Source organism: Pithys albifrons, chromosome 20, assembly GCF_047495875.1.
Source record: "Pithys albifrons albifrons isolate INPA30051 chromosome 20, PitAlb_v1, whole genome shotgun sequence".
Lineage (NCBI taxonomy): Eukaryota > Metazoa > Chordata > Aves > Passeriformes > Thamnophilidae > Pithys > Pithys albifrons.
In genome coordinates, this window is record NC_092477.1 from 12,860,945 (window position 1) to 12,886,735 (window position 25,791).

At 44.5% G+C, this 25,791-nt stretch overlaps 1 protein-coding gene across 5 annotated transcripts in view; it reads right to left on the reverse strand.

The window, feature by feature from the left end:
* The window catches only part of MAPKAP1 (MAPK associated protein 1), an 88,306-nt gene that overhangs the window by 31,551 nt on the left and 30,964 nt on the right, over positions 1 to 25,791 (reverse strand). For all 5 annotated transcript variants that reach the window (XM_071574551.1, XM_071574550.1, XM_071574553.1 and 2 more), the window contains 3 exons: positions 22,444 to 22,616; positions 17,435 to 17,611; positions 8,933 to 9,042 (listed from right to left, as the gene is read on the reverse strand). In XM_071574551.1, coding sequence (XP_071430652.1) covers positions 8,933 to 9,042; positions 17,435 to 17,611; positions 22,444 to 22,616 — 460 coding nt within the window. The remainder of the gene's footprint in view (positions 1 to 8,932; positions 9,043 to 17,434; positions 17,612 to 22,443; positions 22,617 to 25,791) is intronic.

Consider the following 25,791-nt stretch of genomic DNA (forward strand, 5'->3'; position numbering starts at 1 on the left):
CACCCTTCCAGAGGCCTGGGGGAACCCTGGCTGCCCATCCATGCTGGACACTGCCCCGGGCCAGGACCACAACGAAACGGGCTGAGGAAGGGGCAGGATCCATCCACTGTGCAGAGCAAAGTGGGGACAGGGAGAGGGCTCAGGGCTCCTTCTGGGGGATTCTTCTTAGAGCACGACAGAAGGGGCAGGATTCCATTGTGTGCTTGGCAATGACAATAAAACAACAGAAAATATGTAAACAGTGTGAGAGGAACTGGCTGCAGAGCAGAATGTTTACATCTCCAATCCTGCTGCTGCCAGGACATCTTAAATCTGTTTATCTGCTAAAAAACCCCAAAGCCCCTCAACACCTCTGAAGTGGAATAAAGATCTTACCATTGCAAATGCAAATACTGGTTAATAAATAAAGATATCTAAATAGTGAAAACAAACTTTTAACATTATGCACAAGCACAAGAGGGTTTTTTTAGTCCAATCTGTTTTTCCTTAACTTGCACTGTTGTGACATTACTGAATTTTACACACAGTTATCTGCTGCTCTCCACAGAAATACAGATGGTTTTCGTGGAAATAAACAGTCATTTATATGAAACAATTGTAAAATAGTTTATGGAAACCAGTGGTGTAATGCATTCAAATAAATGCCAGGCCTGGCTGATGGAGAGCCAAGGTGTTAAATCACACTGCTCAGGAATTCAGCTGTGGGAAACAGATAGTAAATCCAGAGTGACAGAATTTCCAGTGATGGCAAAGGTTTCTGACATCTAGTCCAGTACACAAAAACTACAGCAGTTCAAACCTATTTTACTTAACACTACCTTGACAGCCAGTGAAATTAAAGAATTTAGTCAAAAGCCCCTTGAAAAGAAACAAACACTTCATTTCTGGATTGCTTTCCTGTGGAACAGCAAACCTGCAGCACAGGCAGCAGCAACCCGGGCTGTGCACAGCACCAGCAGAAGGGGTTTATTTCATTGCTACCTTTTTGCATTAGCAATATGTAGCTCTAAACAAGCTGAGAGAAGACAAAATTGTCATGTTGTAAAGCACCTACAGCAGAAATACAACATCCAGATTTTGTGTTTAGCTCCCAGCTTTGGGCTGCCCCAGCAGGGCTGTTCCTGCCCAGCCAATGCACCCACGTCCTGCCAGGGGCAGCTGCTGCCCAAACCCACCCCAGTGGGACCATCCTGGACCCACCTCATGTGGGCATTCATGACAGAGCAGCAGGAGTCTCTCCTCACTGTCTGGATGACCAAGTGACAAAGGTGCTTTTCCCTGGCTACGAAGACAGCAGTGACAGTTCTGCAGCTCAGGGCAGCACAACCCCCACACAATGTACTTGAGGGCTCATGAAAACCAAGCAGTGCCCACAGAGGTACCAGGTACCAGCACAGTCTCCATTCATCAGAGGGGATGAAACAAACACAAAAGTCTCAGTCTGTGAAACGTTGAGCTGCACAGTTAAAAACATCACATAAATTACAGCATTATTACCAAACCAGAAGAGCCAATAACTATATGACATTTTTACCAACAGCTCCAAAATAGACTCTTCAATATTTTATTTTTGTTTTGGAGGCCTGGCATGAAAGATTCTCTGCACCCATCTGGGCTGATGTCCAGCCCTGCCTCAGCCCAAAGCACGGGGCTAACGAGACGTTGCTGTGCTGAACAACTATCCCAACTGTATTCCCAACACACTGTTCCAGCACACCAGCACCCCTGAGCCCGGCAATGGTGTCTGCTCAGCGCCAGCAGGATGGGGACAAAGGGCTGGGGGAATAAATCTTGTCCCTGCAGAGCAGAGCTGGAGTCTGGAGGCAGAAGGAAACAATTCCCAGCAGCACCATCACACCTCTCCATGCCGAGGGGCTCGCCCTGCACATCCATCCTCCTGTGGGAATTATCCTGCAGAAACCAGCTGCGGGCAATCCTGTCCCTTCCCACGCCCCACCCTGGCTGGCAGCAGTGCCAAACCCAGCAGGGCACAGGGAGCTGAGCAGGGCACTGAGGGCCTGACCTGCAGGAACCAGCAGCTCCTGACTCAGCACAGCACGGGCAGAGCACAGAGAGTGCTGGGACAACACCTTGAGAGGGATCTGACCAAGGATCTACAAATATTGGTTTTCTCTTTAATGCAAATCCTGCTGTTATAAACAGCCTAATGCAAGGAAACCCAGGATTGCTGAAGTATTTCCAGGTAAAGCCATTCCTAGCCAGGGCACCAGGCTCCACAGGGATGCTGTAATGATCCAAAACAGAGTGCTTGGAGCCAGAGAAATTCACAACTACCACTAAGCAGGAAAGCACGCGTGTGAACACAAGGAAATACAAATTAATTGGCTTTTCACTGTCACAGATGCTGGGGCTTCCATCCTGGAAAGAGTCAGAGCAAACATATGCGTCGCCTACTCAAACATATTTACTTTTAAATTTAAACTCCTCAGTTACCATCATTCCATGACAGGATCAAAATTTAATGACAGTTTATTCTAAGTGTAGTTCATCTTTTAAAAGTGCTTTAATCACAGGGCTGTGTTCTTACATAGTTTCTCTTATCTTCTTAATTCTCTTTTCTAAAATATATGAATAAATACATACATGTGCAATCAAAATACACTTCTCCCTTTCCAGATACTTCTTTTTGTCCCATTCCCCTTCCAACAAAATGGGAGGAGGAAGGAAAAGCCCACTCAGACCCACAGCTCCTCCAGAAGCTCTTTGGGAACAGTTTAAGTCATGAAATTTGACATTAAAAGTGGTGCTGACACTGACACATCAGAATGGGAATTTTCAAACACAACTCAGACCTCTCCTCCCCAGCTGCTCCCTGAATGATGACGAGCCCCAGGTAGAACTCTTCATCTGTGAGTCTCCAACTTCTGAGGGATAACTTAAACTTTGGGTGAACAAATCTGAACCACAGGAAGAATCAACCACTGAAAATCCTGGGAATGTAACAGAATGTGCTCTCAGGCACCTGGGGATGGAACAGGCTCTTTTCCCTGCCCTTGGCAGCTGTAATTCCTCTGATTCAGGTCTAGAGACTAAAATATGATATGGAGATATATTTTTATGTGCTATTCCTGTTCCTTGAATCTTTCTCTTTCCTTATTATCCAGCTTCCTGTGGCAGTGGGATAATACCCTTAAACAGACCAGGAAGATTATTTTAGACTATTTTTGGTCACTTTACACATTTTAAAGAATGCAAAAACCACTAGCTGACAGCTGTTAGGAACTTGAATGTTATTGCAAAGCAGCTGTTTTCATTTATATGAAAAGTATTAGTCTTTCTCCAAACTCACAGAACACTAAGCTAATAACTCTCCCTCTAACCTACGGAAAATACAGGTCACGTCTGTGCAATGTTGGCAGAAGGTTTTGTTTATAACAATTAAACTTGTAGAGCATTTTGTTCTTAAAAGGACTGAGCCTTTCTGGTTCGAGGATGTTTGCAGTTGGAGGCAGCTTTAAATAATAATCAGTAGCATGTTCACCCTGCAAAGAATTTCTACTTAAAGTGAGACATGATTAATCAGATGAGGCTTCTCTGCTCACACAAAATTTCAGATGAAGAGAGGCTGACATGGACCAGGAACAGGCAGGATTATTCCAACATTTCAGCGTTTTGTCTCTCATTCTCTTCTAAGAACATTTGGTTTTTATATACTGACATTGATGCTTAATTTGTTTGAAAACAAAGCCTCTGCTCACATTCTCTCTGCATTCTTATTTTCTTTACATTAGTATTTATAGTCCATTCAGTTGCTCTGGAGGAGAAGGAAACTGGCATCCCAGGGAATGTGTTTGTAGAAGAGCAGCAGGAATGAGACAGCTCGCAGGCAGAGAGATAACTTCCAAGTGCACATATAGTTCCTACACATATTCAATTTGAGAATCACCATGGCATCAAGATACATGAAGTATCAAGGATGAAGTCATCATCTTTCTCATGTTCTTAGAACATGCAAACATATTTTATAGGGAATATTGAATGCAGGCTTTAGTGCAGATATAAAAAACCTGATAAGATCTCCTTGCCTGCTGCACCCCGTGGGCTGCTGCCAGCCCAGCCCCAGCTGAGCCCCGGGATCGGAGCACTCGGCTCTGCAGTTCATCTCACAAACACTGAGCCCTCCCAAAAGGCAGGATTTACAATCCACATTCTTTATATGTTAACGGTATAACACCTGAGTATTGGTGAAAGTAAGACCACCAGACTCATTGTGCAGGAAAATAATTTCCCAATAAAGCAAATCAAGTTCTAGGGATAATGGTGTTTCACAGTTCTGCAACATGATCTGTATGACCTACAGAACTTCCTCTGCCAAGCCCAAGGGTGGGACTTTAACCACGCCAACAGCTACTTGCTCCAGAAGTTCATATTAACCTTGTAACTGATCTCTGGGGAGCAGAATTGGACCAAGTACTAAAACATCCAGATCTCACCTTCTAAAACAGCTTTTCAGGACTTGGTTATTACAGCTGCCCCAAATCCAGACAGCACCATATCTGACATTTTCACTGATAAATTCAGGGAGAACAGGAAGTTCTTATGCTCCCAGTCTCCAGCAGGTGAGTCCCTTTCTGCAGATCTGCCACACTGCAGAGATTTTATATTTACACCATTGGCTGCTGGAGTGCTGAAAGCAACTCCCTCCAGGAGACACAGGCACCGGAGGATTATACAAAACAATCCTTACATGATCTATGGACACTGGGGCTCTCCAAGGGCCATGATCTGAGCACCTCAGCACAGCCAGGCCTGTGCCATGCCCAGCCACGTCCCCACAGCACTGATGGAGCTTTCAGCTGTTCTTCCCACAGCTGCTGCCCAGCCTGGCTGTGGCATCATCCCGACCTTGGGCTCCTTTCCTCCCATTCAGGCTGTTCTCAGAACACCCTCTTGCTCAAGCGATTCCTGAGCCCCTTCACAGTGGTCCATCCTAGACCAGCCTCCTCTAGGAGTTCATCCCACAACCAGGAGTGTTTTATTTCCAGCCATCCCATAAAATATGCCTGTGCAATACACACTGCTGAGCATGCAATAGGTTAAACAAATTGATGATAAAGTATTCGACTTTGTTAGTTTCATTACCATAAGAAAACATCAATTACATTTTCTATTTTATGAGTGTACACAGGGGAATCCATTACAGTAAGCGAGAGGTTATATGACTCTTTCTTGCTGCTTCTTTCCTCAGCAAAAAGAACAGTTTGTTTTTAAAGCCAGTGACACGAGCCCAGAGGAAGGCAAGGCACACCAGCATATCTGCACAGGCAGCTCCTATCCTGATTTATCCAGCCCGGCTCCAACTAATTAAACATCTGCCTCAATGATTTCCTCTGCAGATTTATCTTCTCCAGTATGCAGCACTAACTGGTTATTACAGGATTTTCCCTAACTTGCAGCCATTCCCATGTACTTCTCCCAGCTGGTTATTTGGGCACATGGCAGGAGATGATCCAGCATTCCCATGAAACCCCCATGGCTGCCTGTGATGGGCTGGGTCACCAGGCCCTGCTTCAGGACCACCCTGTCCTCTAGGAAGGGCTCTCACAGCTACAACACATCCAGGCTATTTCACCACCTGCGTTTCTCCTTGACTGACTCAAAAATTATTATTTAAAAATGGTCAGAGTTCATATGTCAAGAGCCTTGAGACACTAAGAAAGGAAAATTGCAAGGAACATGAAATAGTTTGAACGGTTTGCAATAATTTTATCTAAATAGAGCTAGGTACAGTCAGAATATTGCTTCCATTTTTTCAGGCACCTTTCTATGAAGCAAAGGTTGTACCCCACTTCTGTCTCCTACTGACCTGTATCTTCCTGCAACAAATAATCTTCACTGACTGAATACAGTATTTAGAGGAAACTAAGCTGGTGTTTTAGCCCTGGTCACGCTGAACAAACACTTCCCAACTGTACAACAGCAATTCCTCAAATCCCTCCTCACCCAAAGGAGCCAACCCAGGTTTGCGTTTTCCTACCAGCTTAGGAGCAGTTTGAAAAATGCCCTGTAAATCAGTGGTGAAACAGGTCAGAAAGCAACTGCTTCTACCAGAACCTGAAAACAGAATAAGTTGTAATGATAAATTCATTTGTCCTGGAAAGGCTGGTCTGGAGGACCATTGAAAACCAGCAGAAAAGCTCATGAGCATTTCAGTTTTATTAAACTATTCCCAAAACTTAAAATAAACACATTCAGTCTATTTTAGGTAACGACTTTTGAACAATCAGAACAATCAGCTTTAAAGGAAGCATTGCTGGGTGAGGAGAAATGCTTTTCCTAAATTATGCCTTATCTTTTATTCAGAACTTTGACATCCTAATCCACTGCTTAATAATGACCTGAACCACCCTGGCACAGGCCCGTGCTGTGCTAATGGTCTGATCTGCAATTCCATTTATCCCTGCATCTCCCAGTGAAAGTGAGAGGCATATCCTCTCCAATTACAAATAATCTGGTGGTAGATAAGAATGATGACAAAATCTTCTCCTGCTCCAGTCTCTCTGTGTGCACTGTGGTGGCATCCTGAGCTCTCCCTCCCCTCAGCCCAGCAGCATTCCCAGCCCATGGCAGGTGGGTCCTGCCTGGATCCAGAGGGCTGTGTGGGCAGGAGCCCTCTGTGCACACAGCTGCAATTGCTGCTGAGGTAAAGATGATAGCAAGATCCTCCTAAGCCCCTCTGCCCTCCCCAGGCCTGATAAACCACACTTTTGAGTGAGGGAAGTACATAAGGAATAAGGGAAGTCTTGGATACAGGAAGGTAATTTCAATAAAAATTTCTGATTTACCTATTTAATACACAAATACCTGATCCAAGGAGTCCCTTCAGCCATGTGCCAGTATTACAGGACAATTTCAATAACACATTTGAAGTGCTCACCAGCAGTTAAATTTATGAAACTCAGTAATTTGGGAATTTTAGCAGGAGCCTTCTCAGAGTGAGCATTGTGCTCCCAGTGACCCCAGTGCACAAACCTTCCAGCTGCAGGTCAGAATTCTGGCCATGGCTGGACACGAGTGGAACCAAGAGCTGCAAACACCAACTATTCCAAGAAATCCAGCCACATGTTGCCATGTAAATATGCCTGGAAGTAACCAAAAGATTTGTAGTTGTGACTTCCACTGTGGTTATATCCCCAGCAGGGGTGCAGGTCATATTTCAGAGAGGTGAGATGTCACATGGACAATTTATAAGAAGTAAATTTAAATGATTTCTTATATAATTAACCTCCCCCTGGTGACACACACATGCCTATATGCCCTGCTCCTGCAAAGGGCCCTGAGCAGGAGGGCCAAGGCACAGCAATGACTGTGTTAGCTGAAAGAACAAATGCCAGCTCCGTTCCTTCCCTAAACCACTGAGCAAAAGTAACAAAACCAAAGCAGAAATTTCAAACCGACAAAGAGTAAAACATCTGTTACACGAGGGGAGAAAGCAGTTTAAAGACTGAGCTAAGTGAATCCTTTAGCAACCTCCCTTCAGGGAAGGGAAATCTGACCCCAGGAAATAAATAAAAGTCACCCAAAAAGTGAACAAAAGAGGTGTTTGAAAAAACCCAACACCATTCATCGCCGCTAACGACTTGTTCATTATGAGTGATGATGGATAAAGACTTCTCACGCTGAGATGAAATCAAGATTTATATGCATTGTTTCCTCTCCCAACTTGTGGGAAGATCATCATCATTTAATTCTATCTCTGCGGCCAGTGATGGGCATCCAGAGAGCTGGTTATCACACGGCGCAGTCAGCTGGCAAGGGCCGGGCCGTGCCGCTGGCACATCTGGCCGCGGCGCCGCCGCCGGGGTGAGCGATGGCAGCTGGCCCTGCTCCAAATTGCTGCAGCCTGGCGGGGCTGCTCTGCGCCCCCACCAGCGCCGCTCCTCGCCAACCCCCCCCTCTTTTTTTACGAGAATCAGATTTTCATTGCTCCATTCAATTGCTCTTCTCTGCCATTTTTTACAGCTCTTATCGTTCCCTTGGAATATGGCCTTGAGACAGCTCATCCGTGTCCTTCACTGTGTTATCTCTTCTAACTTTTATTAAAACTTCAGCTCTCATCTGAAGATAGCTAATTAAATTCATGACAGATTATACACACGTTTAAAAACTGCACTGAACTACTTTTTCTAAAGAGAACAGGGTTTATTTTCTTTTCCCATAGTTAAAACTGAGGGTATATAAGGAGGTTTCATTCATTTACAAAGACAAGATCCTTATCCTTCCCTTCTATATAGATGGGTTTATATTAAAGTTCCTTTGTTGCGTGACAAGACTCAGTGCAATTTCTCTCAGTAATTATTTCTTGTTGCTGGAAAGATCTCTCAGCCTTATACTTTTGAAATATATACACTAACATGTATGTGAATGCACATCTACCCACTGGAAAAGCATTGCTCTAAAACAGAATTGCAAGCACTGTACATTTTCTGTTTTTAAATCTTGATATGCCTTAACTATAACAGCACTACTTTGACAACACTGCAGAAAGTAAATTTTTCTTTTTCTGCACAAGTAACGGCGAATCCTTGGAATTATTTAAAATCATACCAAGCATCATTTTCTTACATAAATTAAAAGTATATTTACAAACTCTACCACGGGCTGGACTCACCGTACTTCCACCCATCATCCCAAATTACCATGAGCTGGACTTGAATGCAAATGGCTTTGTTACCATAAATAAATATTTGCAGGAATGGATATACTGCTCTGCAGCAAACATTATGCAGCTCCTGCACTGTCAGCTTTGTGCTAGCGTGGAGAACACAAACCTGTGCACAAAACCCCTGTGAGTGGGGCTGGGACACAGAGCCCCCAAACCTGCATGGTGTTCATAACAGTTAAAAAGAGATATAAAATATGCTCCTGGAGAAAACACCTTGCCCTCTAGAAAATACGATAAATAACCCACCTGAGCCTCTCTGTGATCCCTTCCTTCTCTTTAAGGCCTTTTGTAAGATATCCTTCATGGTGACCTTCATACTGTCCACCTGAATAAGTGAGAATCCATGAGCAGCATTTCTGCAAGACAGATGCACATGCAGGTTTACAAAACAATCATCACCGGCAGCTCCCGCAGTCATCGTTAGCTTCAAGCAAAGCACTCGTTAGGCACACGGTTAACGAAGCTGGGCGGCAAGGGGAAGGCAGAAGGAGAAACAGCAAACTGCCTTAGCAAGGCAGAGACAAAACCAGAGGAAGTGGATTGAGATTCAAGGGGTGCATGGATTTTCCTAATTTACTGTTGTTTTTGATCACTTTGTGTTCAGCATTTGAAGAGAAAAACGAGCCAGTGTCGCTGGGGGTTCCTCAGCCCTCACTAAGTGTCTGTGGACTGTTCTACAGCACAGAACAGAGAAGCAGTTTGTAGTGGCATTTTCATCCATGTAACAAACCATTAGGAGGAAGTGGCACAACAACCCCCAGTGAGGTGACAGCAGCTTTGCAGCACTATCGAGGTATTATTTCAATGCATTATTTTAAACTAAGTAAGGGGCTTTCTTTGGACACATTTTTATGAACACAATGGCACAAAATCTCCCAGAAAGGTCCATGGCAGCGGGTCCTTGTCCTGGCCATCACCCACAGGAGGCCACACACGGGGAAGGACTGCAAAGAGCATGGGGATGGCTATTGGGGGTGCTGCTGCCAAACACTGGGAGGGCACCTCTGGACAATCAGAGAAGATGACAACATCATAGAAGAGACACTGGATGAGCATATCAGTAAATTTTGCCCCTTAGCCCTCGCAGTCAGTCTCGGCTCGTGTCAGTAGATGTCACTGCAGACAGTTCCAGGCAAACCCGAGAGCTGAAAGCTCCCACTGGAGAGATTGCTCTGCACAGAAAAAACTGGTTTGCAAAGCTATTTGGGCAGGAGGAGGAGCTTTTTATCTTGCAACCAGGAATTTTAATCAGGGAGTAGAGCTCTATATAAACATCACAGCTGGAATATTTTTAAAAGCAACTGGCAGTCAAAAGCAATCCAAGCAACACAAGTATATCCTGAAAAACAAGCCCATATTACTATATGTCACTTTGAGACACAAATGCTGGGACTAGAGGTTGGAGCTCGGGTCACATCAGATGTGGCATCCCCAGCCCACACCGTGGCACAGCTGGGATGGACAAACAGCATCTCTGAGCCCTCAGCACACACTGACTGCAGCGTGACAGAGGCCAGGAACCCCCTGCCTGGGCTCGTGTCCTGCAGCCACTCCTGCTCCTGAGGCCACCAGCCCAGCCCAGCCCTGAGCCCCACAGAGCTGTCCCCCACCTCCCTGGTGTAAGATGTCGATTCCCTCTCCCCAGCTGTGCGTTGGTCTCATCTGAATTTCATTTTCAATTCCCTTTGTTCCTGGCAAAATGAAACTGCCTAAAAGCCCCAAATTTATGTTCTCCAGACCATTTATTATTTATAACTCTATCTTACTCGTCTTCAAACCAAATACTGCCAGCCTTTTCATGCATTTACTTTTCCTGCCATGTGTTCAGTAAAGCAGGCGCAGAACTGAGCCTGCTGCTCCACAGGAGGAGGGAGTGTCCCCATGTCTGCAGTGGCGGTGACACCGCTGTCCTGGAACAGCCCCAGGGCACAGGGACTCCGACTGACACAGAGCAGAGACCTTCCCGAGCCCTTCACCGAGGGGTAAATCTCCCCTGAAGCTGCTGAGGAGCCCCGGGACGTGCATGAGCCCCACACAACACCCATCCTTGGCCCAGCAGTGCCATGGCTGGTACCTCACTCCCCAGAGGCCTCACAGCTCCTGTCCTAACTGACCTGCTGAGTGAGATACAGGGGATTTTTTAAAGTGAAAAACCTCTTCTACAATTATAATTACAAAAAGGAAACTACCTTTGTGCTGTAAGAAAAGCCCTGCAGCCTGGATGGGGCCATCCCAACACTTGGTGCCTCCAGGTAATTCATACAATATTCTGCAATACTGACAGGAAGTTTCCAGAGAATTCCAAGCAAAATACAGGAAAATAAATTAAAATGCAGCAGGGAAACAAGAAACAGCAAGGGCAGTCTTCCAAAACCTGCTATGGCTAAAACAATTGGAGTCCCAATTGTCTCCTTACTAAAAATTCATTTTTTGCCCCAAACAGATCAGGGGCTGCAGCCTCTGCCCTGGGGCAGCCTGGCTGCCTGCCAGGCAGGGAGCAGCCAGTGGCACACAGACCCAGCTCAGGCCACTCATGGATTGGGAACATCCCGAAAATGGCAGATTGTCTCTCAGTTCCTGACACTTCAGCTGCTAAAGAGCACGGGTTGCTGTGATGTGCTCGTGTTCCGGCCATCCCGGCTCGGCCGATTCTTTCCATGGAGCAGCTGGCCTGAGAACTGTCAGACTGATTTTCCTGACACTCCATTCCTAACCCCTGCCTCAGCCATGGCCATTCTTTGCCTCTGAAGCTGGATCTCATCCCAGAACAATCTTTAAAAGTTTATTTTACTGATCAAAGCAAAAGAAGAAACCCTCTGTGTTTTACTATATTTAGTGTGCGATCCGTAAGTGAACCCTTGGCAGGAGCAGTGAAAGGCAGAGCACACCCCCTTTTGTAAACTCTTGGCTATTTGCTCTGGAGCAGAGCCAGAGGGCCCGAAAACGTCCCGGTTCAGCTTCTCAGCTCTCCATTCCCCCATCCTGGCTCACCCAGAGCTGGTTTCCCTCTCACAGTGCAGCAAAGGATCATCAATACAACATTTCAGCACTCAGCAAACCCACACATTTGAGCCAAGGGTGGATTTCAGCCCAGACCAAAGAGCTCCTGCCGTCATCCTGGGGCAGGCCAGTGTGTCACAGTACGTTTCCTGTGCTCAAAGAAGAAGCGCCACAGAATCCCAGAATAGCTGGGGTTGGAAGGGACCTCTGGAGATCATCCAGTCCAACACCTCTGCCAAGGCAGGGTCACCTGAGCAGGTGACACAGGTGGGTTTTGAAAGTCTTCAGAGAGGGAGACTCCACACCCTTCCCGGGCAGCTATTCCAGTGCTCTGCCACTCTTATGGAAAGAAATTCTTCCTCATGTTGTGGTGGAAGTTCTTGTGGCTCAGTTTATGACCACTACTCCTTGTCCTGTTGCTGGATGCACCATCAGGGTGTCCTGGAGCCACATTCTGCACCAGGTCATTGGGAACACCATTGATCCACCACAACCCTCCACTGTGTGACCCAGCACAGGAGGCTCTGCTGGAGAAAGGTGCACCCTCCTCAGCTCACCACTCCCCAGTGCTCTGCACTGACCATGGGCATGGACTGTCCTCACTCAGCTCAATCTCAGCATATCCTTAATTGTGATTACAAACAACCTGTTTAACTCACTCTGCTAAGGTGTGATACCTTTATTTTAAAACAACACACTGAAAACGGGACAGACAAGCAGATGCTGGTCAATCAATTAAAAGTGCTGCTGGCAAATTGAAAGCCAAAGAAATTCCTTAGCTTGTATTTTCTGTCATTTTGCAAAAACATACCTGGGTGACAAGGTTAAATCAAGCAAAGGAAATCCCTGGCACTTATCATCCACAGGCATTACTGATAAATTGTGCAGCGGAGGAATAAAGGATTACCTTCTGTATTTTTTCATTACACTTTTCTTTTGTTACAGAATACATAAATCCATTGTGGCACAATGTAATATGTATCATCGTGCTACACCTGTGGACGTTTCATAACGGCTGCCATGTCTGTGCAGTCAGGAATGATAAGTGAACCACCCGTGAATGTTAATGATAGTGATCATTCTGCGGTAACTTGGCTTTCCATCTTCCTTTACAGCCCGTGTGCCGGAGCCAGGGTGGCAAGGTTCGGCACAGGGAAGGGGAGGCAGCGGCAGGAGCCGACGCCGGGCACTGCCGGGCACGGCGCTGAGGGCAGGGGAACCCTCCACGGGCTCCATTTGTGCCACAAAATAAAACAACCAACACTGGAAGGACAAAGGGCTTCTGTTCTGGATGAGAAACGAACTTCTCCAAAGCTCCTTTACAATCTGGAGCCATTTTTAGAATTGTTGGCTGGTTGTGGGGTTTTTTAAATGCAGAAGTGGAATTTATTTTCCAGAAGTGGAATTTATAGCACTTAAAGCTCACTGCAAAACCAGCTGGCATGGCTGGAAGTGCCTGGGAGTGACTAATAATGATTTCCATTTGATCAGCACAAAGTCAGAGTTAAGACTAAAAATCCCAGCTGACGCAATAGACTTAGCTTAAGCCAGGTAATTTTTAAGATAAAGTGCACAGTGACAGGAACCAGAATAACTAATGCCAGACACAGTTTTTATTCTGAGTCTAAATGGTCTGATTTTGTGCATCTCAGGTTGGTCTTGGATAGTTCTGTGCAGTCCTAAGTTTAACAGGCTGTATTTTGACACCACTATAACTGTCCTTAGATCTCTAACAAGTCACTTGATCCCCTTCTTGGGGTCCTGCCTCTCCCTCTCCTGGGTGCCACCTTCTTAACTACATTAACTGCCTTAAATTTGCATTTCTATGAATAGTCTACAAGTTACTTTGTAGATTACCCACCCCCATGTACAAACTGGGAACAGCCTTTTTGGGAAGTGCTTCTGGAATCCAAGAAAAAACACATTTCAGAGCTTTTAACTGAATTTGTAAATGCATGAGGCAAGCATTTTAAAAAGGTTTCCAACCTTAAACTATTGGGTATGGCAGGGGTACTGCTTTGAAACTTTGTATATAATAGTCAAAGCAATTTAAGCATAATATCAAAACACAAAAAAAGTGCTACAGAGCAGAGGAACTGCATGCCAAATTTCCTCTATGTGCCAACTGGCAGCTGAGCTACAGCTTCTCAAAACACCATTAGACTGAGTATGTCAAGTTGCAATAATAAAATTTCCAAGGGAAAAAGCCCTAATGATGGTACAGATTCATTTTGAGCCTTTCAGGTATGATCTCAGCATCTCAAGAAGTCAGTATTTCCATGGTTGTGGTGCTTGGTTTGCCTCCTCCTGAGGAACCCTCACCACCAGCGCGGGCTGCGTGCGAGTGCCGCGTCTGACAGAGCACAAAGCTCTGCTCTCCACCACAGCCACCTTCCAACAACATAACTCGCTAGACTAATGGGCAGTGAGCAGCCAGAATGACTGCCCTCGTCTTCTCCTTGTGTAACTTTGCCAGAGTCCTTGGAACTTGCCAAATTCGGTCATGCCTGCTTAGCTTGCTCGACTGATTGTGCCAGAAAAGAAAATAAGACACAGATGTATTTGAGCTCTTTGAGATGCCAGTAAGAGCGACAGCTAATGGCTTCATTTCGGCCCTCCCCTACCAGCTGGGCACAGGTGGGGGGATAATGAGGTCCCTCTCCCTAATCAAACTCAATTATTTACTACTCTGTACAGCCACAAAGACATTCACATCCAGCCCTGAATATAAACTGCACTGTGGGCTACTTCCAGACACTGCCTCTGGGTATTTATAACTAACTCAAGTGGCTCAGAGTTTGCCTTGGCAGGAGCTGAAGTGTATAAAGTTCTGCAAACTGTTTCTGCTCAAACATGTCCTGCTGAAACGGGGTCCCTGGCAGGGTTCCACCCCTGTCAGCTCAGCAACTGCACAGCCTCTGAATGTACATCCAACACACAGGACGGGGAGATGGGAGATGAAATGTGGCTGCAGCACGGAGCTTCTCACAGCCATCAACATTTTTCAACAGTGATTCAATATTAAAAAACACTGCAAGTCACAAGGCTGACATGGCAACAGCTGAAATACTTCAGCATGAGAAGGAAAAAAGAGATGCAAAATACAAACCCACAATTACATGCACGAGGTAGGGGGAGAAGGGAGGAAGAAGACACAGAAATTACAATAAATCCCTACCAAAATAAGAGGGTATGCACATCCAGACTTCCAGAGGCAACCACGTTTTGATCAAGAGATGAACAAGTAATTCTCTATTCTAGGGGACCCATTAAAAATCCCAATTTCAACCTCACTATTTACACAGGAAGCACAAGCAATTTCAGCTTAACATGTGGACACAGGAACAACCAAACCAACCTCTTCAGAACAACATGATGCAGTTGTCCTATTTCTCCTCAGCAGCACCCTTCAAGTTAGAAGAAAGCTCCTCCCAACAGCACAAATAATGGTAAACCAAAAGATTTTGCATTTCTTTTCTGGGCCCTGCAGTGGGACTTTAACCCTGCTCCAAGCTGAGCCAGAGCACTGCTGGCCAGGCAGGGATCCCATGGGGGCTCTGGGTACACACAGGAATGGTTCCACCTCCTGAGCCAGCCCCCAAATCCTGAGCCCACACCTGCTCACTGCATTGGAACACTAATCCCAGTCCATGCACCAACTACAGGCACTGGGAGGGAGGTGGTTGGGAAAGGAGGGGAACTTCTCCCAGATGAAAATCAGCAACAATTTGGACACAGACCTCTTATCTGCTTTGCCTGCAACAAACACCCATGAGCCTTTCTGAAGGCATGGAATTTGAACAGAATTTTCTCTATACCTGCTGGTATTTTAGTGGGGATATAAAAAATGAAGGATAATCTTGGAGATAAACAAGCATGGCATCATAAAATTAACAGAATTCATGGCAACAGCATTGACTCAAGGGAAATGCATGCAGGTGAAGGGGGAATTCCCTCCTTCAGATAAATTCCTCAGTCAGGTGGAGAGAACTGGATATTCTGCAATTCCATGGGCAGAGGTGCCAGTTGTCTGGCTCAGGTGGGTGACAGTGACCCCCCAGCCTGAAACAAACCTTGCAGTGTTTCTGCTGAGCTTCCTCCCTGCATCCTCTTCCTCATCCCTGCATCAGTCCAGCACAGCCCACTGTCCCAACCTTCAAAAACTTCTTTGTAAATACTGTGGCCAGAATATTGTGTTTCCCAATGCCCCAGTGCAGTGGAACAAAGTGAATGTGGCTTTGGGATTCACACGGGATTTCTGACAATGGCTTTCAGTCGGAGGCTTTGGAACATCTCTAAGAAACACAGTATACAATAAAGAATATAAAAGCTAATTAAATAGGGCAGATTTTTTTTAATGTCTGATTATTCAAAACTGGAAGCAGCTGTAGTATTAAGAAATGTAAATGATGTCCAATAACCAGGAAAACTCTATTAGCATTTTCATTTGGAGAGCTCCAAACATGAAATATTTTTCCCAAGTAAGAAGTGGCTTATGCTCCTGGTATTTTGTTACAGTAATTAAGGCCTTCTGACGGTTTAAAAGATTTTTCAGTCACAAGTAAAGAAAAATAAAAGTGATCAAGCACAGTACATATCCCTACTTCACTGATAAGGATACAGCAAATTCTTCTTGAGCTACAAGCCAGACAGCCCAAGTTCCAAGGGTGGCTGGGGTCTCCCTCATCAAAATTCTCTTGGACTGAAGAGGAATGTGCAGTCCTATTCCAACTGGTATGCTTGGTTACTGCTCCTTTCTTTCCTCAACAACTGCAATGTTATTAAGCCACTCTGCAACTATTTGTTTCTAAAATAACTTGTTTTTCAATCCACTAATTAGTCTGAAAATACAAATTTACTATTTTGCCTATTAGGCGTTGAAAGAAGGTTTTGAAGTTTCATGTGTGAAAAACCAAACACCATGAATACACCTTTTTTTCCTGCTAAAATTCAATACACTTTTCCAAAATAATTAAAAAGTCCCTTGCAAGATCAGTTCCTAATGCCTGTTGAAAAGAGTTCTGGATGTCGGATGTGAATGACTTCATAATTTAAACTCTCTGAAGCTGTCACATCTTTTCCAGCCTAAATGCTCTCTGATTTTATAGACATTATTTCATTTATTATTCAGAATAGATTTTTCAAAAATAAGCAGCATGGCTGGAGCAAAGTGAAGATTATGATCTCAGATATTGTGCAGACTCCAAATATTTACTAGTGGGAGTGCAACAGCTCAATGTTCTCCACTGATCACATGCAGAGGGGCTGATTTTCTTCTCTGCTGTTTTAGATTCACTACAATGGGCTCACCTGAGTTGTTCCAGCAGCATTTGATTTTCTACCTGCCTGGTAACAGAGCCCAGAGAGGGGCATCACTGCAGAGTGGGGCATCACTGCAGAGTGGGGCATCACCTGCAGAGAGGGGCATCACCTGCAGAGAGGGGCATCACCTGCAGAGAGGGGCATCACTGCAGAGAGGGGCATCACCTGCAGAGAGGGGCATCACCTGCAGAGAGGGGCATCACCTGCAGAGAGGGGCATCACCTGCAGAGTGGGGCATCACTGTAGAGAGGGGCATCACCTGCAGAGAGGGGCATCACTTGTGGAGCTGGGCATCACCTGCAGAGCCCCACCAACACACGTGGCCCCTGAATTTTGATAAACTCAGCTGAGGAAAGCAGAGAAGACACGAGCCTGGGAGGTGGCCCAGCCCCAGGGTCACTGCAGGGCGGTCCCAGCTGTACTCACATGCGCACAAAGAGCGACTGTTTGGCTGCCAGGCCAGGGGACGAGTACTTCTCCACCAGTGCCAGAGTGCTGAAGCCAAACTTGTGAATGGGCTCGTTGGAATCCAGGGGTGGAAAATCCGTGTCGACCTCCCCGTCGTCCTCGGCGATGTGCAGGCAGTAGGCATTGACGTTGTCACTGGAACACACAGAGCGGCGTCAGTGCGGACACAGCCCGGGGCAGCCCCTCCACTGTCACCAAACTCTGCAGGCAGGTGCACTGCACAGAAGACACACCCTGCAAAGCCACTGCTGACACCTATGGAAATGTCCCCAAATGACCCAATACGTCTTGCTGCCATAACCATGTGGTGATAGGAAACCCCCAAACTCGGAGCAAAGCAGTCAGTCTTCATCATTAACTGCACATACAAGCAAAACCTGACAGTGATTAAAATACTCTAAAGTCATAAAAGTTTCATGACTTTATAAAGCTGGATGTCACATTTCTCCATTTGTTAAAATTTATTTATTTACATGATGACTAGATTTCAGAAGTAAAGGCAAACAAGGAGTGTCTGAATTTTCACAGATCAAACAATTGTCAAAGTTTACTGTTGTAGGCTGGAAAAGCAGAGAGTGCTCTCAGGCAGGTAAACAGGGTAATGAACTATGGGAAAAGGAAAGAAGCTCTCCAACATAGTAGTGATGATTAGCAGAAAAGTTACCTTTTCTATGTATCTAAGAAATTCCGTCACTAATGGCAGTTAAAAATTAATAGATACCAACAAGCAGAACTTATAAACATAGAAAGTTGTAACAGATACAGCATGCAGGAAATAAAGAGCTGAGCCTCTTGCTTCACACAGATGAAAGCCCACACAGAAACAACTATCTGTACCTATGAAACAGGTATTAATCATAATTTCCTAACATTGAAATCTATTTCAACTGTTATTTCAATTTAAATTATTGGCCTAAAAATAAATATTCTTTCTGACTGTAAAGCTGCCAGCACTCAGACCCTTCCCCAGCCACACAGTAGAGCTGGAGGTGCATGTGGCAGTGCATTTCTAAACTCTGCAGTTTAAATTTGGAGTTTTAATTGCATGATTGATGCTTAAATTAATTAATTGTAAAGTGTATGCTAATTGTTTAATTGGTTGCTTGATCTATATAGATCATTTTTTGAATTAAATGAGTTGATTTACAAAGTTTATTGATTGGATGTGACAATGAATTATTTCACTGACTACCTGATTTGCAATTTTCTCAATTAATTCACAAACCTTTGGTTGCAACTGTGCTTTATTGAGAGTGCTTAGTCCAGGTGATCTATAGACACCTTGTCATGACTAAGACATTTATTATGGAAAACAGGGAATAATGATGCATTGCTGTTAATCTAAGCTGCAAATTTGCTAACAAAAAGGTAATTTAGCAACGTTTGTTACTCTGAATTTTGAAAATTCTACAATACTGCTGAATAAACTTTCCTGAGTCTCTGGACTGTTGTGAAAACCTGGTACATAGATGAAGAATTAATTTTTATCTTCAAAAGTGATAAAGGAAGTTTTGGGGAAATGGGTAAAATGCAGTGCTGGGAGAGAACTGGGAAGCACTGGGCTTGAAGCCACAGCCCAGGGCTGTGTGTCTGCACTGTGGCCAGGCTTGCAGGAACAAGCCAAACAAAAAGGCCATGATAACTCAGATACATCAGACTCTGCTCTCTAATGAGAAATGCCTGGCATGATTTTCAGATCCTTCTCTTACTCTGGTTAGAGTTCTGTGACTCATAGACTCATAGCACAGTTGGAGCTGGGAGGGAACTTAAAGCTCATCCAGTGCCAACCCCTGCCATGGGCAGGGACACCTCTCACCATCCCAGGCTGCTCCAAGCCCTGTCCAACCTGGCCTGGGACACTCCCAGGGATGGGGCAGCCACAGCATCTCTGGGCACCTGTGCCAGGGTCTGCCCACCCTCACAGGGAAGGATTTCTTCCCAATATCCCATCTAACCCTGCCCTCTGGCAGTGGGAATCCATTCCCCCTTGCCCTGTTCCTCCAGAGCCTTGTCCAAAGCCCCTCTCCAGCTCTCTTGGAGCCCCTTTAGATCCTGGAAGGTGCTCCAACAGTGCCAGCTCTCAGACTGTGCCCACAGCAGTGCCCCCTTGGAGCCTCTCCACGGCCTGCTCTGGACTCTCCTCAGCAGCTCCACGTCCTTCCTGTGCTGTGGGAATACACACCAAGACATGCATGCTCATGTACCCAGTTCAGTGTAACTCAACCAAGTCCCCTCACACTGAGATTTCCAGTCTGACCAGTCATCCAATGCCCATCTTCCCACAGCTGTGCCCTGTGCCTTGCCCTGCTGGTTCTCCAACCAATTCCTTTGACAGAGCTGTTTTCTGCAAAGCCTGGTGGGCACTCACAGCTCTGGATAAATAAAGTTAGCATTTTCATTTGAGATTTGATGCATTTGCATAATTCTCATTAAAGCTGGAGGAACACACAGACACGGGGCAGCAGAACACACTCAGAGCAGTCTCAAAATGACCCAAGGGCCAAAAAAGGTGCTGGTGACACCAACTCTTCTCCCACCAATGACACTGAAAATACACATTGCCAGTTTAATCCCACAAAATAAAGGGGTCACAAATGTCTTCAGTGATGGACTGGGCTCCTGAACATTAACAAAGATACAGCCACAAAAAAGTTCAATGGGTAAAACTTCTGCCCCTTGAACCTTCATCAGGATGAGATCCAAGTCAGGAATGAACAAGTTGAGCATAAGAACTGAGAGATGCAAAAACATTCCTCACTTCTAAAAATAGCAATTGTATTTGAATTGTGCATCTCATGATTAATTTCTTCCTAGAACAGGATTTTATTTTTTGCAGGCAGAATCATTCCAGCACATCTGTCAGGGGCTGGCAAGAGAATGTTCCACTGGGTTACAACCCAAGTTCATGTGGAAGAGGCCAGGGACAGGGTTGGTAACACTGTCAGTGGTTCCTCCTATCAAGAAACTGAATAGAGACAAATATAATACAATTATAATAAAAAGGCAGCCTAATTGAATACAGAATGTTCTCAAAGCTGTCAACTAGTACTCACTGACTTCAGACTCTTACATCTACCTTTTAGGAAAAAGAATTAGGCAGTAATATATTCTTTTCCTAAAGACAGAGGGGTTGTTTTTCTTAATTACAAATTCTACAACCTCCTCATTACTCTCACACAGTGTCACCAGTAGGTACAGTTGTCACTCTACATGCCTTGTATACACATCTCAGGCATTCTCTGTATGTATCTCAGTGAAGTGTCACAGTGATCCCCATTTTGTCTTTTTATACTCTTGCCTGAGTGAATGAGGAACAAATGGCCAATGTAGAATGGGCACCCCACACAAGCTCTTCCCTTACTTGGAAATATGAGAATTAGTTTACAGTTAAATCAATCCTTGCTCCAGGACTGGCAGTCAGCGATGCTGAAGAAAGATGATGGAGACGGGAGAAATAATTAAGAACCTAAAAGAAAACAAACTTCGTGGAATCTCAAGGCCCAGCCCCTTAATCTGAGCATTTGTTCCCAGATTCCCAAAGCTGCTGTGTCTAATGTGCTCTGGGGAACTCAAGCCTCCATTATTTATTTTATTCTTTCTGTCCTGAATTTGATTACATTGGACAGCCTCCTTGCTCATGATCACTCTTTGACACATCATAACATCTTATCCTTCAAGGCAGACAGGGAAATTCATTTCCTCCCACTGCTTCCTTTTGCTGTGGGCAGAGATGGTTCGTGGAACACTCTACTCATGTTCCATCTGAGGTGTGCTGTGCTCCTGAAAAATGTGTGTGTCCAAAGACTGACATTAATGTCGTCTTACTCATTAGAAAAATAACCTAATCATACACAAAGGACACTCTTTTGAACCTGAGACATAATGAATAGAAATTAATAACAGTAAATTGAGTGGCATCATCTGTGAATAATTTTATATTTCTTTTCCAGTGTAAAAAATGGCAAATCAAACTGAAGTGTTTAACCTCAGAAACATCTCGTATGTCTGTTGAGAAGAGCTAATGGAAAACCTATAGCCAAAGCAAGAATATCCATGAAACTGCTTTCAAGAGGGGCTGCTTTCCTTTGTGCTCTGTATCTATGGAACAGAAATCACCAAATCCTGACAACGGGAGCCCAAGAGACCTCCCAGCACCTCCCTATCCCCTCACACCTGTGCCACAGCAGCAGGTAAGACCACTGAGATCTCAAGTGCTCCTGAAAAATGCTGAAAGTGAACTGCAAAATTCAAGACCAAAAAAACCCCACCCCATTAATCCAATATTCTGGGAACAACAAAACCACGAAATTTGTCTCATACAAAAAAAACCCCAAACAGAACCATCATCCTCCTTTGCACCACAGACATCCCACCAGCAACTGCTTCTGAGAACTCCATAATAAACTACTTGACGTTCTTATTTTATGTTCTATGACCCCGCAAAACCAGAAGTATTTTACAGAACTGTTTTAAAATGAAAGCTGCTCAGGTGAGTGGCTCTGAAGAACCTGTTTGTGCATCTCATGTCACCTGCCAGGACAAAGGGACAGCTCTTACTAAACACCACCAGTGCTCCAGCACAGCAAAGGGACTTACAGAGGAGTTCTGGATTGTATTTGACATCTTGTGATCTTAGCCATTAAGAACACCACCAAAAAGTAGATGGAACATGAAACAACAAATGCCTCACTGACAACAAAACATGTAAGGTTTGTATTATTTTTACATAGTTTGGAAATTATGATTCATTTACAGATGCAAAGTTTCCTGTTGATCACTGACCAGCACCCAGCAGTTAAATTAAAAAGAAATGGCTGGAGGTGCTCAAAGCAAACAGTGGTAAATGTGAAGGTGCTTTCTCCAAGATTTAACTGTCAAAACATTGACATGGAAATCCATTTTGTTACACCAAAAAAGCTGTTGAGGAGAAATGTGGAGGTAAAGGTGTAGTAAGGAAAGAGCATTACTTCAGTTTGGGTTCCCGGCCCTCACTTGTGTATTGCCAGCAGATGAGGCCGATCAGGTCGTGCACTTTGGCGTTGGCGATGGTCACCACCGTCATGGGCTGCAGCTTGTCCTGGCTCGTGTGCAGGGGGAGGTAGACATCGATTTTTTTGGTTGCTGTTGTACCAACATGGCCCTGTTGAGAAAATACATTTCATTAGAACGTGTAAGAAAAGTGTGACAGTTAATACAGAACCTGGGAGGGTGGAGCTCTCACAGTAGGAAAATTAAAAATACTGCTGTGGCTTAAAAATGGAAGAAACTTGAACATTTAAATTCCAATTCTTTCCCTGCTGTTTATCTGTAAAACGTACATGAAATATTTGGTCACGATTTCACAGATTTCCAAAAAGAGCCTGAAGTTCACAATTCCATGTTCCTCCAAGATCCAAAAAAATTCAAATACCTGTGGGAAGGGGAGGAAGAGAGACTGAACAAACCAACCTAAGACTTCTAAACTGCACTGCCCTTGGCTGTACATTTCTATTCTCTTCTACAGTTCTCCCCCACTCCCTGAGAAGCTCCCAGCCCTCTGCAGGAAGAACTACCCACATACCAAAGCTTGACCTTGGCTTGCCAAGAGAAGAACAAACTGAGCCACTGAACTGTTCTGAACTGTTTGAAGACAACCAAGAAGAATATTGGGGATTATTGGAACTTACTATATTAAAAAAATCTATTTGGCACTGTGGAGATTGACAATTAAATAAACCATAAAATACACAACAACAGAGAGATCTATAAAGTTTGCCTTACAAGAAAAAACATGTTTAATCCTCTTCAAGCAGGACTGCAGCTTTAACCCAGAAATCTTTTAAACAGACAGAAGACTGCACATCCTGACCCCTGTTCCAAAGCACCCAAAGTCACTCTGTATCTCTGTCTCTCTCCAGACATACAAGGGCCTTAAGAGGAGAAACTGTTTCTTGAATTAATCACTTGGAATTCTAAGTAACAGAATAAAAGGATTCAGTGCTATAAATCTATAATGAGAGCATAAAACAGGGAGTTAAATGCCATGTGCTAATTTCAATATATTGTTAAAAACCATTTGATCCTTCAGTGTGATTATAAATTAGAGAAGCAATAGGAGTTTAAAGATTAAAGTTATTCATACTGGCTGAGCTAAAAGTATTATTAAAATCCATTCCAATATAATGAATTTGTTTTTTAAGAAAGCATTTTTATAGCACAGATACCTCCTCCTCCCATGTTTTCAGGGTAAGAAGAAATTGGTTTTGCTCATTCAAAGAATGGGTTAGGTTTGTAACAGAACATGGGACATTCCTTCACTTTGTTTGGATAAACCTCAACAAGCTTTGGGTGAGTTCCTGTGCCCAGGACCCTTCAGGACCACCCACAACCTTCTGAAATCATGAACACAACTGCTAAAAAACATAAGGATGGGTTTCTTTCTCTCAATCTCTCTTGCTTTTCTATCTCCAGGGCTTTTTCTGAAGAGTAACCAAACTGGTAATCAGGTAATGAATCACCTGTGTTTGCCAAGCCACAGACACTGCCCAGGGAAGGCACACGAGGTCACATCGTGGTCCTGACCAGGGACACCAGAACAGAGAGCTGAGGCTGCGACTGCACTGGCAGGGAATGAGTGAACAGCAGTGACGAGGAAATGGATGGGACTCCTTGGCATGCTAAGTCAGCCAGTTACATATACAAATCCACAGAGGGCAGAATCATAAGTACTGCTGGGTCCTGATAATGGAAAATCCAAGAAAAATGGACAACCAGACGTGATAGTTGACGCCAAGGCTACAACTGACACACCCAGCATTAGCCAGGGATCAGACAAACGAGCCAGGAACTGGACCTAATGACCACAGAGACCACATTATCCATCAGCCACTGCACACATGGGCTGCTCTATGAACTCACAACCCAAAACCATGTATTTATAAAGTAACCCCTTTCAGGACTCTGGCCTTCAGCTATCACAAACCCCACAGTAATTCTCCTTGGGCTGCCTCTCACAGCATGGCTCTCCTTTGCCCCACACCATGTGCTTGCTGATTTTTAACTAAACTTTTCTTTGTTCTTCCCCATCTCTGAATCTCCTCCACCTCCTCCATTGCAGCTATCCTGTTCTTTTACTCACAAACACTCAACATGAACACCAAAATGACAGGTGAGGTAAACCAGGTGTAACTCATACACCTATGATGATTCCAACCACTCTCTGAACAATCCCAACAGCAGCAGGACTGCAAAATGGCTCAAGGTACCATTGTTGTACTCAAGATCCTTAAAAAGGTGAGTGAAATATTTTTATTAATTAAAGGGCTGTAAAGCCGATTGCCATGAGGATGAAAGGGAGTCTGAAACCTGAGAGTGAAGCCAATTACACTTTCCAGCAGTAATGAGAATGCCCATTGTCACGTTGGGGAGGAAACATTGGTATAAACATGAGGGTCAGGTTGAGATTGATCAGTCTCATGTCAAGGTGGTCTGGAGGAAACCTCCACTGTGTTATTGCAAACTGCTTATATTTGTTCAGAACCACATAATTAATCCAACCCATCAGGTCCCTGTCTGCGGGACAGAGTGAATCCATACCCTTAGTCCATCCTGCAAAATATTAATTGTGCAGGAAGTCCCTCAGAGCTCAATTACTGATGTGCTCAGAGCCCACGAGGTGAGGGCTGGGAGGTGCTGGGATTGGCTGCAGGGACACAGGGATTGGGTTCAGTGCCAGGAGGCAGACCCAGCCACGCTGCATTTCCCCAGCAAGGGCTCGTGGGCTCTGCAGTGCTGGAGTCTCCTCTCCAGGAGGAATCACTCAGAACCAGACCACAAGCACTACTAGAACCATGATTATTTTTTGCTCACATATAAAAACCATATTCCAAGTGGAAATGCTGAGGAGACACAGAAGATAAAGGACAATTACTGATATTCAAAGAGGCAGCATCAAACTTTATTAATAGATCCTGTATAAAATTCAATGGAAAATCTATTCAGGGCCAGGGGCCTTACCATTTGGAGTTTCCTTAATAGCCTCCAATAAATCTGGGAAGCATAAAGGGGCTGTTAAATTAACATTTTCCTGATCTGTCACCTGTGGCACAGTTAATTTGTCAAAAAATTCTTTTAGCTTGTCACTGGACACTGTATATTCTGACAAATGAACTCTGGAATAAAATTGACAAAATATCTCGTTAATTTTCTAGGAAATCACAAATCTGATTCCATTAAGCTTTTATTGTTAGAAATGTTAAACCCCACCACTTCTTTAAGGAAGCAAGGAGTAACTGGATACACTGAAAATGTACAATAAATCATAGAAAATTTCCCAA